The sequence below is a fragment of the Melanaphis sacchari genome, unplaced genomic scaffold, assembly GCF_002803265.2.
Source record: "Melanaphis sacchari strain LSU unplaced genomic scaffold, SCAv2.0 Contig0_pilon_pilon, whole genome shotgun sequence".
Taxonomy (NCBI): domain Eukaryota; kingdom Metazoa; phylum Arthropoda; class Insecta; order Hemiptera; family Aphididae; genus Melanaphis; species Melanaphis sacchari.
In genome coordinates, this window is record NW_020270366.1 from 24,340,734 (window position 1) to 24,354,997 (window position 14,264).

Below are 14,264 nucleotides of genomic sequence, written 5' to 3' on the forward strand. Positions count from 1 at the left end.
GAAATCTATATGAAATAAAAATTATTTCACCATTTCTGCGGAAAATGTTGTTGTCGTGGTTCAAACTCTACTTAGCAACCCTAAATTATTATAGTAGTGACTAGTGTTAATTTCTTAATTTAATTATTCTTTAAGCTTTTAACCGAAAATTTTATAATGTTGTGTAACGTCATAAAATTATATATATATATAATATATAATATATAAATTATATAGATACCAGTACATGTAGTCATCTACAAAATGCATAACGACTATATCTGACTATGGCATCTATATAGTTTGTTAAATACTGAAGATATGACAACATCCAAATTGCATGCTCTATCTCGGGGTTGAATTGCGTCCCAAAAATGTTAATACACAGATAGGTGAATTGCGTCCCCGATATTTTTCTGAATAGGTGAATTGCGTCCCCAATACTTTTGGAAAGGTTACACAGGAAATATTTCGTTCTAAGCGATATAACTGCAGAACAGCAGAACCTTTTTATTTAATTTTTATTATATCATTTATCGGAATATCCAAGAATTAAATAATATTTTATCTCACATGACCGTTTAGATCAATACAATAGCGCGTTTAGAACCGACTGAGTAAATTTTATATTTATATTCGATCGTTCGCGATAATAATTGCGATAACATATAATTACTATATAATATTTGTGAATGATTTCAAATTTCCCAACGTATACAGTTGACAAGCAGTCGTCCGTCAGTCCGCAGTCATCAATCAGTACTCAGTATATAGTGTAATTTATTTATTTATTATTAATTTTAAATGGAGTTTCAATTAGGAAAAACAAAAATAGTTATAATTGAAGGTTTTAATTTCGATTCCAAAATATTAAGAAATGACGCAACGTTGTTGTTTAAAATCTTGTAAATGTTTTTAAATGTGAAAATAATTTTAATATAATAGAACAATACAGAGCATAATCACCCAAACCAGAACAAAATTATTAAATCGACAAAATATTAGTAATTCTTAAAGAAAAGCTAGATGATATTTCGTCAAAACCATCTAAACTTTACAAGTAGAATTAAAAATGACGTAGAAACAAACCACTAGCGATGTGGCACTAATCAAAGAAATATTCGTTATGCACGCATATCTGTTCACCAAAACTACCAAAAGCCTTCGAACTTCAATGTTTTTATGTACGAAATAAAACCAATAAATTGAAAATTTTTTAGTGAATGAAAACCAAATGGCATAGTTGGTTTTCAACAATCAAATTTAGAGGTATTATGCAAAGTACAACTATTTATATTGATGGTACATTTAAATCGTGTCCAAAATTTTTATGCAAGTTTTCAATTATGGACCTATAATGATAATTACGTGCCTCTTATATATTTTTACTACAAACAAACACACTGAAACGTATGTGCAATTATATAATACGTAACTGAACGAAGTACATCATGTATTTTTCAGAATAAATAACTTAATTGTATACCCAAATTTTTGTATTGATTACTCTACTGTTACACACTATTATTGTCTATTGTACATTTTCCCTTTTCACTTTTTAAAATGTCAGCCAACAAAATAAAGGGGTTTAAGGTAGAACACATCATTATATTGTACTAATAAATAATCTGATTACACCGATTATAATTATAATGTAAATAAATATGTAGATGATGGTTATAGTTTATAATTAATGGTATCTAAATATGTAAATAGTATAATAATACAGTGAATTACCTAAACATTGTATAAATATTAAATATTTTATAAAAATAATAATAATAATAATAATATAGGCACGAAACTCTTTCCTTTCAAAATTATTAAAATTACATAACCTACAAAAATATATTTTCTCAGCACTTTCCCAGTAAACATTAAGATATTTGAAATTTTTTTACGAATGTAATGCACGCAATTTCCAGAAACATGCAGACTTAATTGTTGTAAAATATGACATTTTAAACACTCTTTATATTCTGTAAAATTAAATAAAATTAAAATTACATATAAACAACCCCTAACAAGTATTTTCAGAATGTGTACTTCAATATTAAATATTAATTTATTCGATATAAAAATTTAACTTTTCCAAATTTTATTTTTACAAAAATGAAATAGGCCATTTCCCGTAAACATTCAAACCTAATTTTAGAAATCGTATGATATTAACCTATCATAATACTAATAATAAAATAAATTACTTTAATAGTATTATTAAAAAACTTTTCATGAAATACAGATACTTAGTAATGCACGCCATTGGCCTAGAATTATTTTTCGTAAACAATTTCATATCATTGAATTCAAATTTAAGACAAACACTTCTATAACAGTGATTCACTGGACTACTATATCCTATAGCCGCCTATAGGTAAGTATAAAGAAGACTGAAGAACGGTAGGTACCCACTTGTCCACCTTTTTATTAGGTAATTAAATTATTGGTAAAAAAGTATATGGCAAATTGTCAACGAGTTCAATCCTTAATATTTGATAGTTTTTTCATTAATCCATTTTATGTCTTATGAAATTTCATTTTTCCATTGTTTCTCGTTCATAATATATAGGAACGTATTTTTTTTAATACAATAATATGTTTGAAGGTAGGTACAACTATCTGCCATCAAGACTTCGATATGATACGATATAATATAATGTAAATAAAGTAAAATCCCACGATACATGTCATATCATTTATTGTTGTTACAGCACTAGAATTAAATCTCGCATGCGGTATATTATTTAGTTGTTATGTTTTTAATCTTTGTTTGCCGCACGCTATCCACTATAGCCGGGAATCGGGGAATACGACCCCGTCCGGATGTTGTTATCTTTTCGCACAGACCGGGCCAACACGCATAAACGCAGTTTTATCAGTCGATGAACCGAATTGTTACTGTTGTTTGTTGTTAGACTGAATAAACTATGACAAAATCGTTATGGTACATAATAAGTTTTTTACAATCTCATCGACGCGCTTTGGTTTTGCTGGTGGTGGTAGTCGGTGGCAGCGCGCGCGCGTCCACCAATGAGAACGGACCACGAGCGGCTGCCGATGATAACACGTCCGTGTCGATAACACGAGAGCCGAGTGAGCCGACTAACCGAGAGATTTTGGTCGTCGCGGCCGTCGTTATTCCGTTACTTCCGCTCAAAAAGTAGTTAGGTAATAGGTACACGAATTGCTTACCTAATTGGGCACGCGCACTTCAAAAAAGGACGCAACCGAACAAACGCTTGGCGGCGGACGCAGTCTCTTGTCGCCCACACTCTCGCGGTCGCCATATGAACGTCGTCTGATCGAACGTTACTCCGGCACAATCGTTCCCCGACTCCCGCTGCGCGTGTGTGAAATATTATTCCTTTGTTCCCAACTTTTGCCGATTTTCGATTTTCTTTTGTAGAAATATGAATCTGTTATACTGTAAGTAGCATCCCGGATGTTGGTTCGCTGTTTTGCGTTCACGTCGTATAGTTTGTTTTGTTATTTGCTGTGGTTTTTTCAGGTGCATTGTTGGTGGCTCTCGCCAGTTCCGCGGCGGCCATATATCCGGCCAACTCAGATGTCATTGAACTCACCGATGACAATTTCAATCAGGTGCTCCAGAGCGTCGAAATATGGGTGGTCGAGTTCTACGCCCCGTGGTGCGGACACTGCCAAAGACTTGTGCCCGAATACACGAAAGCTGCCAAAGCCCTGAAGGTATAGTACTGTCGAATGTTTTACTCTCCATAGTTGCTGGCTGGACTGCTATGTAAATGCTCCGTTTGTTTTTCAGGGTATTGTCAAAGTGGCTGCTATAGATGCCGATAAGTATCCATCTTTTGCAGGCCGTTATGGTGTACAAGGTTTCCCTACTGTCAAAATATTTGTTGACAAAAACAAACCTCAAGACTTCACTGGAGATCGAACAGCCGTTGGTATTACCGATGAGGTTATCAAAGCCATAAAGAACGCCATTAGTGCCAACCTTCAAGGTGTACCTTATGGATCATCTAAATCATCTAAAAAATCATCATCTGGTGATGACGTTGTTGAACTTACTGATTCCAATTTCGATAAACTTGTATTGAATTCTGATGATATTTGGTTGGTCGAATTTTTTGCCCCGTGGTGTGGACATTGTAAAAACTTGGCTCCTCATTGGGCAGCTGCTGCTTCAGAACTTAAAGGAAAAGTAAAGCAAACATTTTGTCCATGCAATATTTAAAATTGTGTTTAAATATTTATTCATAATTTTAAGGTTAAACTTGGAGCATTAGACGCTACTGTGCACTCTTCAAAAGCTCAAGAATTCAACATTCGTGGATATCCTACAATTAAATTCTTCCCATCTGGAACATCCAGTTCAAGTGGAGCTGAAGAATATACTGGTGGAAGAACATCTTCAGACATTGTAAGCTGGGCAATGCAAAAACATCAAGAGAATGTACCACCACCAGACATTATTGAGGTAGGTTTTTAGAAAATAAAATTAATCATTCAACAATGATTACTTAATTAAATTGTGCATTAAATAGATCGTAAATGAAGATACATTCAAATCTGGGTGTTCAGAACATGCTCTGTGTGTGGTCTCTGTACTACCCCACATTTTAGATTGCCAGGCCAGCTGTCGTAATGAGTACCTGAATACATTACGCTCATTGGGAGATAAATTCAAACAAAAACTTTGGGGGTAATTTATATTTTAATTTATACAATTTTTTTTTTCTGAATACATCTCCCACTTTTGTATCATTTATCTTCAATTTTACCTGAATCTTCCTTTTTGTTCATATTCTCACTATATTTTTTTTCCTTACAAAAATTAATAGTTTATATATGTATGAGATCCTACTAAGAATTATTGTTTAGATGGCTGTGGGCCGAAGCAGGCAAGCAACCAGAATTGGAATCAACACTAGAAATCGGTGGTTTTGGATATCCCGCTTTGGCTGTGTTAAATGTTAAAAAAATGAAATACTCAATTTTAAGAGGGTCATTTTCGGAAGATGGAATTAAGGAATTTTTAAGGTACCTGTGCAATACTTATCTATTATTTTTTTTCTAATAAATTGATTTCAATTCTATACTAATTAAAAACATATCTATGCTTTAATAGAGATTTATCTTATGGCCGTGGCACAACTGCCCCAGTTAAAGGTGCTGCATTACCAGAAATTCAAGCAACTGAACCCTGGGACGGTAAAGATGGTGAATTACCAACTGCCGATGACATTGATTTATCTGATATCGACTTAGACGAACTTCCTAAAGAAGAATTATAAACCCATCTCCAGTCTCCAATTTTTTTTTGTATTTTGTATTTTTTTAAGACTGAACAAGTTTTGCTAATAAAATGTCTAATTGTAATACTAACAGTCAACCTTCTAATTTAAACTTCAATAATGAATAAACTAACATATAATTTATGATCAGAAAATGTATTAATTTTAAAAAAAAATACACTTATTAATTAACTAGTTGTTAAAAATAATCTAAATAATACCTAGATTTCTACCTATTAATGTGTAATATTCTTTTTTAAGATATCAGAGTTCAATTTTTGAAGAATGTTTTTTTTTTATTTTATTATTATTATTATTATTTTTTAAACATCCATTGTAATCGAATTGATGAAATTTTTCGATGGTATTATAATTAATATTAGTAATAATTTCTAAATGATAACTTATTGTATTCTATAATCCTTGAAAATAATAATGATTGTTAATTGAATTATTCATGACGCACACTTACAATACATTATTTAGAATGAAATGTATTAGATTGTAGATCGAAAATTTGCAATAAATTTGTCAGTATATTGTATTAAATGTATTTGCCAAGTTGATACTTTTTTGAAAAAAAATTTAATGAAGCTATTAGAAATGTATAATAATATGGATTTATAATTTTGTAATTTTAAAAATCTATTTCTTCAGAAAAATAAATTAAAGCATTTATAAGGCATTAGAAATATTATAATTCTATGTTAAATAATACATAAATCTTTTTTTAATTTATTATTGTCAAAATCTAAATAGAAAATTAAATTTATAATAAATAAAAAAGCTTTGAAATAAATCTATAATGATAATCACCTATGCACGCTATTCACATTAAGAATAAATCTCTGTGGAAATCAGACAATAGCCATAGTCACCAACCATCTTTACACTTGCTGTGTAGTTAAGTCATACCATTGTGCACAATTTGGTTGCTGAAAACAGTAAAGGTATGACATTTAATTTTTTTTGTGAATATATATGATATAAAATTGTTAATTTATCTACTTGCTTTTAATACCAGGTTGTATATTTAATCACTAAATATTTTATAAATTTACATTTATTAATGAATCAAGAATTATATAAAAATAGTCAATAGTGAGCTAACATAACCCTAATATCAAAAAAATTCTTGATTTTTGAACTATTTAGACCATGTTGACCTTTGCTTAGAGATTATATTTATATTTATAAAACATTGTTAAAATGTATAAAGAGATATTATTCTTAATAAAGTATACAAATTTATGGTGGATGAAAGACAGTTCTTCCTAGATTTTCTCTTAACCATTTTAGCAACATGAAATTTTGTTCTATAGTCAAATGTGTAATTTGTGTAATCACTTGATAATAATCTTTTAACTTAGTTATTCAACTGTGGTCAATCCTTTTTTTGCTTTTTTTGTATAGTTAATAAACTAAAAATTATATATTTCCTCTATTTTGATTTATAAGAAATATTATTTCAAACCAAATACAGTACATACAGCTACTATTATTTTAAATTTTTTTTTTTTTTAATGTTATCATTATGCTTATAATTCTTTTAAAGTTTAACTCTAATTAATTTCTTTTACTACATTTAAAAAATAATAAAACACTAAATAATACTAAAAGTGTGTTCTAAAATTAAAAAAAAAAAAATTTATAACATAATAGATAGTAACTAGTGATTTAATAATAATTTATTTGTATAAACACTAAATTAGATTATAAATATTAAATCTTAAGACAAACAATGATTTTTCTTAATCAATTTTAAGATTCTTACTTTCTGAACACTTAATTCAAACCAATCAATGATACAATGATAATAAGAAATAAATTAACTGATATTTAAACTAGTAAAAAAAAAAAAAAACTGTCAATTCTTAAAAAGAATCTCACGACTGCTACATTAAAAATTTAGATGTAGTCAAAATGATTACATTGAAATATAATATTAAAGAATAAAAATTACAAAATACACAAATATTAAATAAAAAGATTTTTTTTTTTTATTTAGTTCTTATTTTTATAAACCTCTTATATATTAAAATACAATATAGTTTTAAAAACATCAATAATAATGTTTAAAAAATATAAAAAATAAATAAATTGTTGAAAATGTTTTGCACCATGTAATACAAAATAATTAGATAAATATTAAGTAAATATTTAGGTATCATTAAATTTAATGTTTTTACATTAATTATGGGGCACACAAAAAAATGTAATAATCAATAATTAATGTCCTAGAAATAAACAAAAATTTCAAAAATATTGTTTTGTCAATAGTAATGTATAAGATATCTAGATATATTTAGCCCATTGGATTAATTTAAGGAACTGTTGAAAGGCAGTCGCAATTTTAAGATCTTATCAATTTAGTCAGTCATAAATTTAAACAATTTTAAAATGCTTAAAAAAAATAATAATAATAATAAAATAGGAAACCTACTTGAAGGATTACAAATAATTGTTTTACATTCATATTATCCTGATAAATATTTTCAGATTAGAGTCAGTAAGTTGCCACCACCTGGAAATGTAATGTTTATTTCTTAATTGTTGATGAATTGGATGCTTGGTCGTTATGGTTTGGCAGACATTTGCATAACATCATACTTGCGCTCTTTCTTGCACATAATCGGATAAAACAGTATCCAATAGTAGACGGCTACGGCACCCAATACAATAGTTAACACTATTGCAATGATAACCCATGCTGAATGGAGAAAAGAGTTCTTGCGCACCAATTTTACATCTATTTGATGTAAAAAAAAAAATATAAATAATGAACCAATACCTAATCTAACATTACAAACAATATGTAAGTACATGACATGACTGCAGATTAATAATATATTCCTTATAATCATAATAAGTTTTTGATGATTTTACAACCCACAGTCATACCAAAATTATGCAATTATGCTACATACCTTTATGTACTGGTGGTGTTTGAGATTTTTCTGACTCATCAAGTTTGTCTTTATATTGACTTCGACTTTCGACATCATTGACAAATACAACTGTAATATTAAAATAGAAAATATTTTTTAATTAATATTGTAAAAACACCATCATCATAAAGTATTAACTCAATAAAAATAAAAATAAATGTTCCTAATAATTACTAATTGTTTGATATTAACTAATATGTAATACTACACTCATCAATTATTACTAGTGAATTAAAATAAATATTATAAGTATAATATTAAGTATACTCAATCAATCACAAATTAATATAACAACATAAGTAACATAATATATTTTATTGACAGTCAAATCATTTATAATGTTTTTGATATATTTTGTAAAGTATTCATGGCAATATCAAATTAAAATTTAAGACTAATGTTTCGTTTTAACTGTTTTAAAACATCATTTTTTACTAAATAAATATTGGTAACAATGTATGAGTATGAGAGTAATTATTATTGGTTACCACTCGAGTCTTGATTACGCCGACCCTGTACATTTTCCTTTGTTTGAGACCCAACCCTTCCCAACCACATTGATCCAAACAAGAAAGTTTGACTATATCTGGGCCCTATTGACAAATTTGACCCCCTGCCAGAGCTCGAACGGCCAGTGCTCAAATGGCCTGTGAACAAAATTATATTTAATATTTAAACCTTTGCAGCATATTTTAACGTGCAATTAGATGAGAATGCAATTTTTTTATTAACACCTCCTAATTCATATACAATTAATCAGATTAATGCCATTATTTAAGTATTTTATTTCTGTCCTTCATAATGAATGCTAGAATTTCCAATAATTATGGCGATTATTTTTTTACATTGCTCAAGGTAAATATATTATTATAAAATCATATTATATGCTTCTCATTCTTTATTAAAAATAATAAAAATAAATAAAATTACTGTAAAGCCCAGATTTATATACATTTTCATGTTTTTTCTGAACAGTCCAAAAAACAGCTAGGTAAGCTTCAAGTTTAATTTATAGTCAATAGATCTGAAATATAAAGTTCTAATTTGAATATTTTTGCATATTTTGTTATTTTTTGACTTGTACTGCATATTTCTGTATTTTATGATTTTATATTGCATATATATGAATTTTAAAAGTATAATATTATGTAATATATTGTTTATTTTAATTAAAATTATGTGTCATATAACTATACTTATAGTTCATGTAATTTGGCAAAGTCATTTTCTTATCTTATCTAAGACCTATCGAGATAAGTGTTAATCTTTTATTGAGTAGGTTTTAGTGAATCATTGAATCATAGTAATCAAATCATACATAAGTCGTGTATGTCGTGATCTAAGTACACGTAACTTTCATTTGATTTTGTTTATTTATATTTAATGAAAATAAAAGACTTTATTTTAATCGATTTTTTTGCACATTTTTTATTTTATATATAAAATAAATGTTTTTGTATATTTCTATGAAATAAGAGCATAAATGCATATTTCTGAGTTTTTCAAAACATATAAATACGGCCCCTAAAAATTAGCAATTCTTTTTAAATTTTTATGTAAATTAAAATAGGTAAATAAATTCTATTGTTTGATTATGAAACATCAAAATACTGCAGAAAAAAGTAAAAATATTGTTTATAAATAATAAAAATAGGTACATTTAAAAATTTAAAAATGACCACTGACATAAGTAAGTACAAGATTTTAGAAAAAATAAATTAAATCAAACTTTTCTTTTGATAAAATTTAAAAATAATTTAAATGCAGTTTATTAATTGTACTCTAAATACCTAACATTTTAATTTCCCAATTGAGCTCAGAAGCCATGTTTCATATCTGGCAGGTAAACCAACACGTCTTATTAATATATATTTTTGTAAACAAATCATATCTTTAAAATAAAGAATGAACACATGGTGTAATTAGATAAAATAATTACAATTTTATTTTATTTTATTTTATCATTAAAACTGCAAACTACATTATGTACCTACTTCTGAGTAATCAGATAATAAATTTATAAATAAAATATTATTTTAATTTCAGCATTATTTTAGAATAACAAGTCAACAATGAAAAATATGGTAAGATTAAATAATTATATGATATACTGAAAAACTTCTTGAAATAAACAATAAAACTATGTTCACTAAAAATAATAAAATTCTATATTTAATATAAATTTTCATTCCCTAGCACTGTATCAGATTTCAGATACATATATAACTAAAAAAAGGAATATTATACTATACGCAATATGCAAATACCTCGGCAAATACATAATAGTTTTAAACAAAAATTGTGGCCAAGGTTACATTGAAACTAAATAAGACATGATTGAAATAATTATTCAGAAATCTAAAGTATACTTATGTAATTACTAACACTAACACATAGTAGGTACCTAACTAATGACTTATATATTAACAAATTAAAAATGATAAGCTTGTTAAACAACAATATAAATTATTTAAAAAAATCATTACATTATAATAGTCATTATTAGATCATGCAAAACAATTAATAACTGTTTTCTTTAAGCTAATGCAAAAAGTTCAATGGTATATTTTATGGAAATATATAAGATATTAAGAATATAAATTGATTGAATGTCAATAAATCAATAATATAACAAACTATAATACTATTAATTTGAAAAAGATAAATTGTAACTTTAATAACTTAATATAGGTATCTATTTACTGAAAAATGGTTAATACATAACAGATTTCTTCGCCAAACAACTATCAAAGGGATATCTTTAAAAATTTTGTTCAGTTATGGGAGTAATGAAATTTGTAAAATTTAAAAATGCTTACCTAATATTATTATTAAAATTAAAAATACTATTTAATATTTTAAGAATTATAATAAATTAACAAGTACTATATTATCTCTATTTCAGTATAATATTATCAAGGGGCTATGAGTTTAATGCCCTTAAAATCTGGAATAATACAAAAAAATATAATTTTAATCCATTATAATCTCAAGACTCAAAGAATTCAGTATAAAATATAAGAGTAAGATATTAATAATTAAATACAGATGTATGTACAGAACTTTTTTAAATAGTTGGAAAAATAATACATAAAATAAATATATTATAAAGTTGTATCAAAGAAAATATAGAAAAAAGTTATGAAAACAATTTTAAAAGGCTATAAAAAGACTTAATAAATAAAAATAAAAGTTTCAACATTGAATCCATACAGTATGTTAAAAATAATGCATTTTTCTACTAATAAACAGCACTATTTATCAATATTTTAATTTTAAACAACAAATTAAAAAATTAAGTAAATAAATTTAAACCCAAAATACATTTAACATGTTCTATACTAGAGAGTTTAATGTTAAGACTATATAACATTGTGTAGATGTACAGTATTTGTAACAAGTTAATAAAACCCATGCACAAATAATGCGTTAGTAAACTGTAGGTAGGTACCTAAATAGGTATTAAAGTTATTTTTATCTGAAATTTTATTTCACAAGTTATCTACTATTTAACAGCAAACACTACTTTTATTTTTGAGAAAGAATAAAAAACAAAAATAGAACCATTTTATGACTCACCAATTAAAGCTCCTAATACTACAGCAGTTGTAAACAACAACTGCTTTTCGCGCCTTGCAAGAGACATCAGTACCTAGGTATTTATCTAAATTAAACTTAAAATTCGATCAAAAAAAAAAATAAAAAATCCAACGTAACTGGATAACCGTATCGTTCGTATCTTGCTTTTGTTTCTACAATTCAAGTAAGTAATAATGACATAAACTTAAAATGCTGTATTAAAGTATTATTAAATTTATGTACATGCGAAAAAAAACGACCATTTAAAAAAAAACGCAGATTTCCACATTCCACAGGTTGGAATACAGTCGAGGAGGTGCGCGTGCGCGTGCGTTAAACAACAAATAAACAATAACAAAACTCGTACGCGGTACACAGTACATGCCTGCCATACATTACTACGAATGACTATTTACACTATTTAGTATTTACATTTCACAGACGAGCGCCAAGGTCGGAGTCGGATGGTAAGTTACCAGTGGTAACCGCGTAATCTGTTGATAAGATTGTGAACGGAACGAAATAATTTTATCTGTCATGGAAAATGTCGTTGGACGAACCACACGTTAGCATCGTCGGTTCAGGAATCAGCTCAGGACACTTTTCGGAGTTACAAGGTTGCAACACTGAACACTGGAAAATGAACCGGACTGTCTTACTTATCCATAATAAGAATGCTGTATACTGTATAGTAGTATTGTACTTTTAGTCATTATACAGAGTAAAGTCTCGTAAGTCCGCTAGTCTGCACTTGAAATTGCTGCTGTCGATAAATCTCGAGACAAAAGAATACTTTCGATGAAAACGCGCCCGTGCTATTTATGATACTTATTAATAATTGACTATTATCCATAAAATATTTAACATTGCTATTTATTATGCTAGGTACTTCAAAAATAAAACACACGTTAATATAAAAAATTACCGAGCACTCAAGACTCGAGTACCTACTCAATCAGAGTTTAGGTTGATTAAATCAAAACTCGGTCCTCGCTGTTGATACCTTAATCCGTCTGCTAGGTTCATAGATTAACCGCATAGGCAATTTTTCAAACTTTGTCACTTGCCTACGCGAAAACGTTAACTGTTCTCGTATTAACAATTCTTAAATCTCCCTTTGATTATTTATTTATTCAAACTTACCTATTATACCTATTTTTTATTTTATACCTTATTTTCACTTTGCATAATATTTTGTATAATTTCCTAATAAAAATATAAATTATTGTCTGCATTATTCAACAAGTAATAACAGTTGCAGACTAATAAAAATACCCGTGAAAATTCAGAATTATTAGATAATATTTATGTAACACTACTTGTACTATATACAGTTTGTTGTGATCTAAGACCTAAATAATTAATAAATATTATAAATATTGGCTATTTAATAAAAAGATTTGGTCTCCATAAACTTAATGACAAATTTACAATTTTTCAATTAATTTTATACATTAATTCATTTGCCTCTTGGTGCATGAAAAATATTTAACAACTGTAGGTCCATGATTTCTAATATTTAACCCACGATTAACTATCAAAATGTATCCAAAACATCAAAGTTTGCAAATATTGTCATTATTAAAATATATATGCACTACAAATTTTAATTAATACTACTACATAGTCAAAAATTTAAAAATCGGATTTTGTACTTTGATTAACTTACGATTAGATCAGAAAAATAATTAAAATATATAAATAGTCTTTGCTTTATATTACCTATATCTTAAGACTTAAGTTATTCAATACCGATTAAATATGATTACCTATATATAACACCGTATTACACATTCAACATCATCAATATATTTACATTGATTTAGGTTAAAAATTTAATATAAAATAATTAATAAATATTTTGGGATATGGTCATACGGATATGAATCCATCAACTATCAATTCTCTAGTGAAGTAAGAGAGGTAAGAAACTTACATTTTGTATTTGCTTCTTTTGATATAGTGATATATATAGGCTAAGCCTTAATATTATATCATATACCTATGTCAATAAAATATTTAAATATGATGATTATAATGATAGTAATAACTGCGAAGAATAGTGTAGGGTGAGTGTGAGATATGATTGTCATTATAAGTAAGTATTAAATTTGGTTAAATAATAATTTAATAAAATAGATTATCCACATAAGTCATAATAAGTACACATAAATAAAAATTGCAGTAATGGCAAAGTTAGAAAAAGGGTTGATGGTATTTAGAACATAGAAGCAGTGTGACGTGATGTATGATGCTAAGGATTAATACAAAAAGATAGAAAGGGATTTAACTAAGGATAAGATGTATAATATATCATGATTCATAAGTGACTATGTGACGTATGTCACGTAAGTAGGTACTCAGATAATTTAAATAATTGAAATCAACAGTTGGTAACTATAAAATAATTTAAGCCATTTGATTCGATATATTTATAACTATATAAGTATATAACTCAGTGCTCTACTAACATGTGTGAGATTTC

At 27.3% G+C, this 14,264-nt stretch overlaps 2 protein-coding genes across 2 annotated transcripts; one reads left to right on the forward strand and one right to left on the reverse strand.

Moving 5' to 3' along the window:
• The first annotated feature begins 3,052 nt into the window (after positions 1-3,052).
• Positions 3,053-5,429, forward strand: LOC112603491 (protein disulfide-isomerase A6 homolog). The gene is made up of 7 exons (XM_025352072.1): positions 3,053-3,405; positions 3,488-3,684; positions 3,761-4,159; positions 4,226-4,435; positions 4,503-4,660; positions 4,840-4,998; positions 5,087-5,429. The coding sequence occupies exons 1-7, from the start codon at positions 3,390-3,392 to the stop codon at positions 5,250-5,252; spliced, it is 1,305 nt and encodes a 434-aa protein (XP_025207857.1). The 5' UTR covers positions 3,053-3,389; the 3' UTR covers positions 5,253-5,429.
• Positions 5,430-7,455: 2,026 nt separating this feature from the next.
• LOC112593600 lies at positions 7,456-12,330 on the reverse strand. The gene is made up of 4 exons (XM_025338081.1): positions 11,780-12,330; positions 8,689-8,847; positions 8,180-8,269; positions 7,456-8,001 (listed from the first exon to the last, which is right to left on the reverse strand). Exons 1-4 carry the CDS (start codon positions 11,844-11,846, stop codon positions 7,829-7,831), a joined length of 489 nt encoding a protein of 162 aa, XP_025193866.1. The 5' UTR covers positions 11,847-12,330; the 3' UTR covers positions 7,456-7,828.
• Between the last annotated feature and the right edge of the window lie 1,934 nt (positions 12,331-14,264).

Bases quoted from the DNA above. Each gene is read 5' to 3' on its own strand.
- LOC112603491 (XM_025352072.1), top strand. The intron at 4,661-4,839 runs GTAATTTATATT...ATTATTGTTTAG, and splicing joins TTCAAACAAAAACTTTGGGG to ATGGCTGTGGGCCGAAGCAG. The intron at 4,999-5,086 runs GTACCTGTGCAA...ATGCTTTAATAG, and splicing joins GGAATTAAGGAATTTTTAAG to AGATTTATCTTATGGCCGTG.
- LOC112593600 (XM_025338081.1), bottom strand. From the start codon at position 11,846: ATGTCTCTTGCAAGGCGCGAAAAGCAGTTGTTGTTTACAACTGCTGTA. The intron at 8,270-8,688 runs GTAACCAATAAT...TTAATATTACAG, and splicing joins GCGTAATCAAGACTCGAGTG to TTGTATTTGTCAATGATGTC. The intron at 8,002-8,179 runs GTATGTAGCATA...TACATCAAATAG, and splicing joins AACACCACCAGTACATAAAG to ATGTAAAATTGGTGCGCAAG.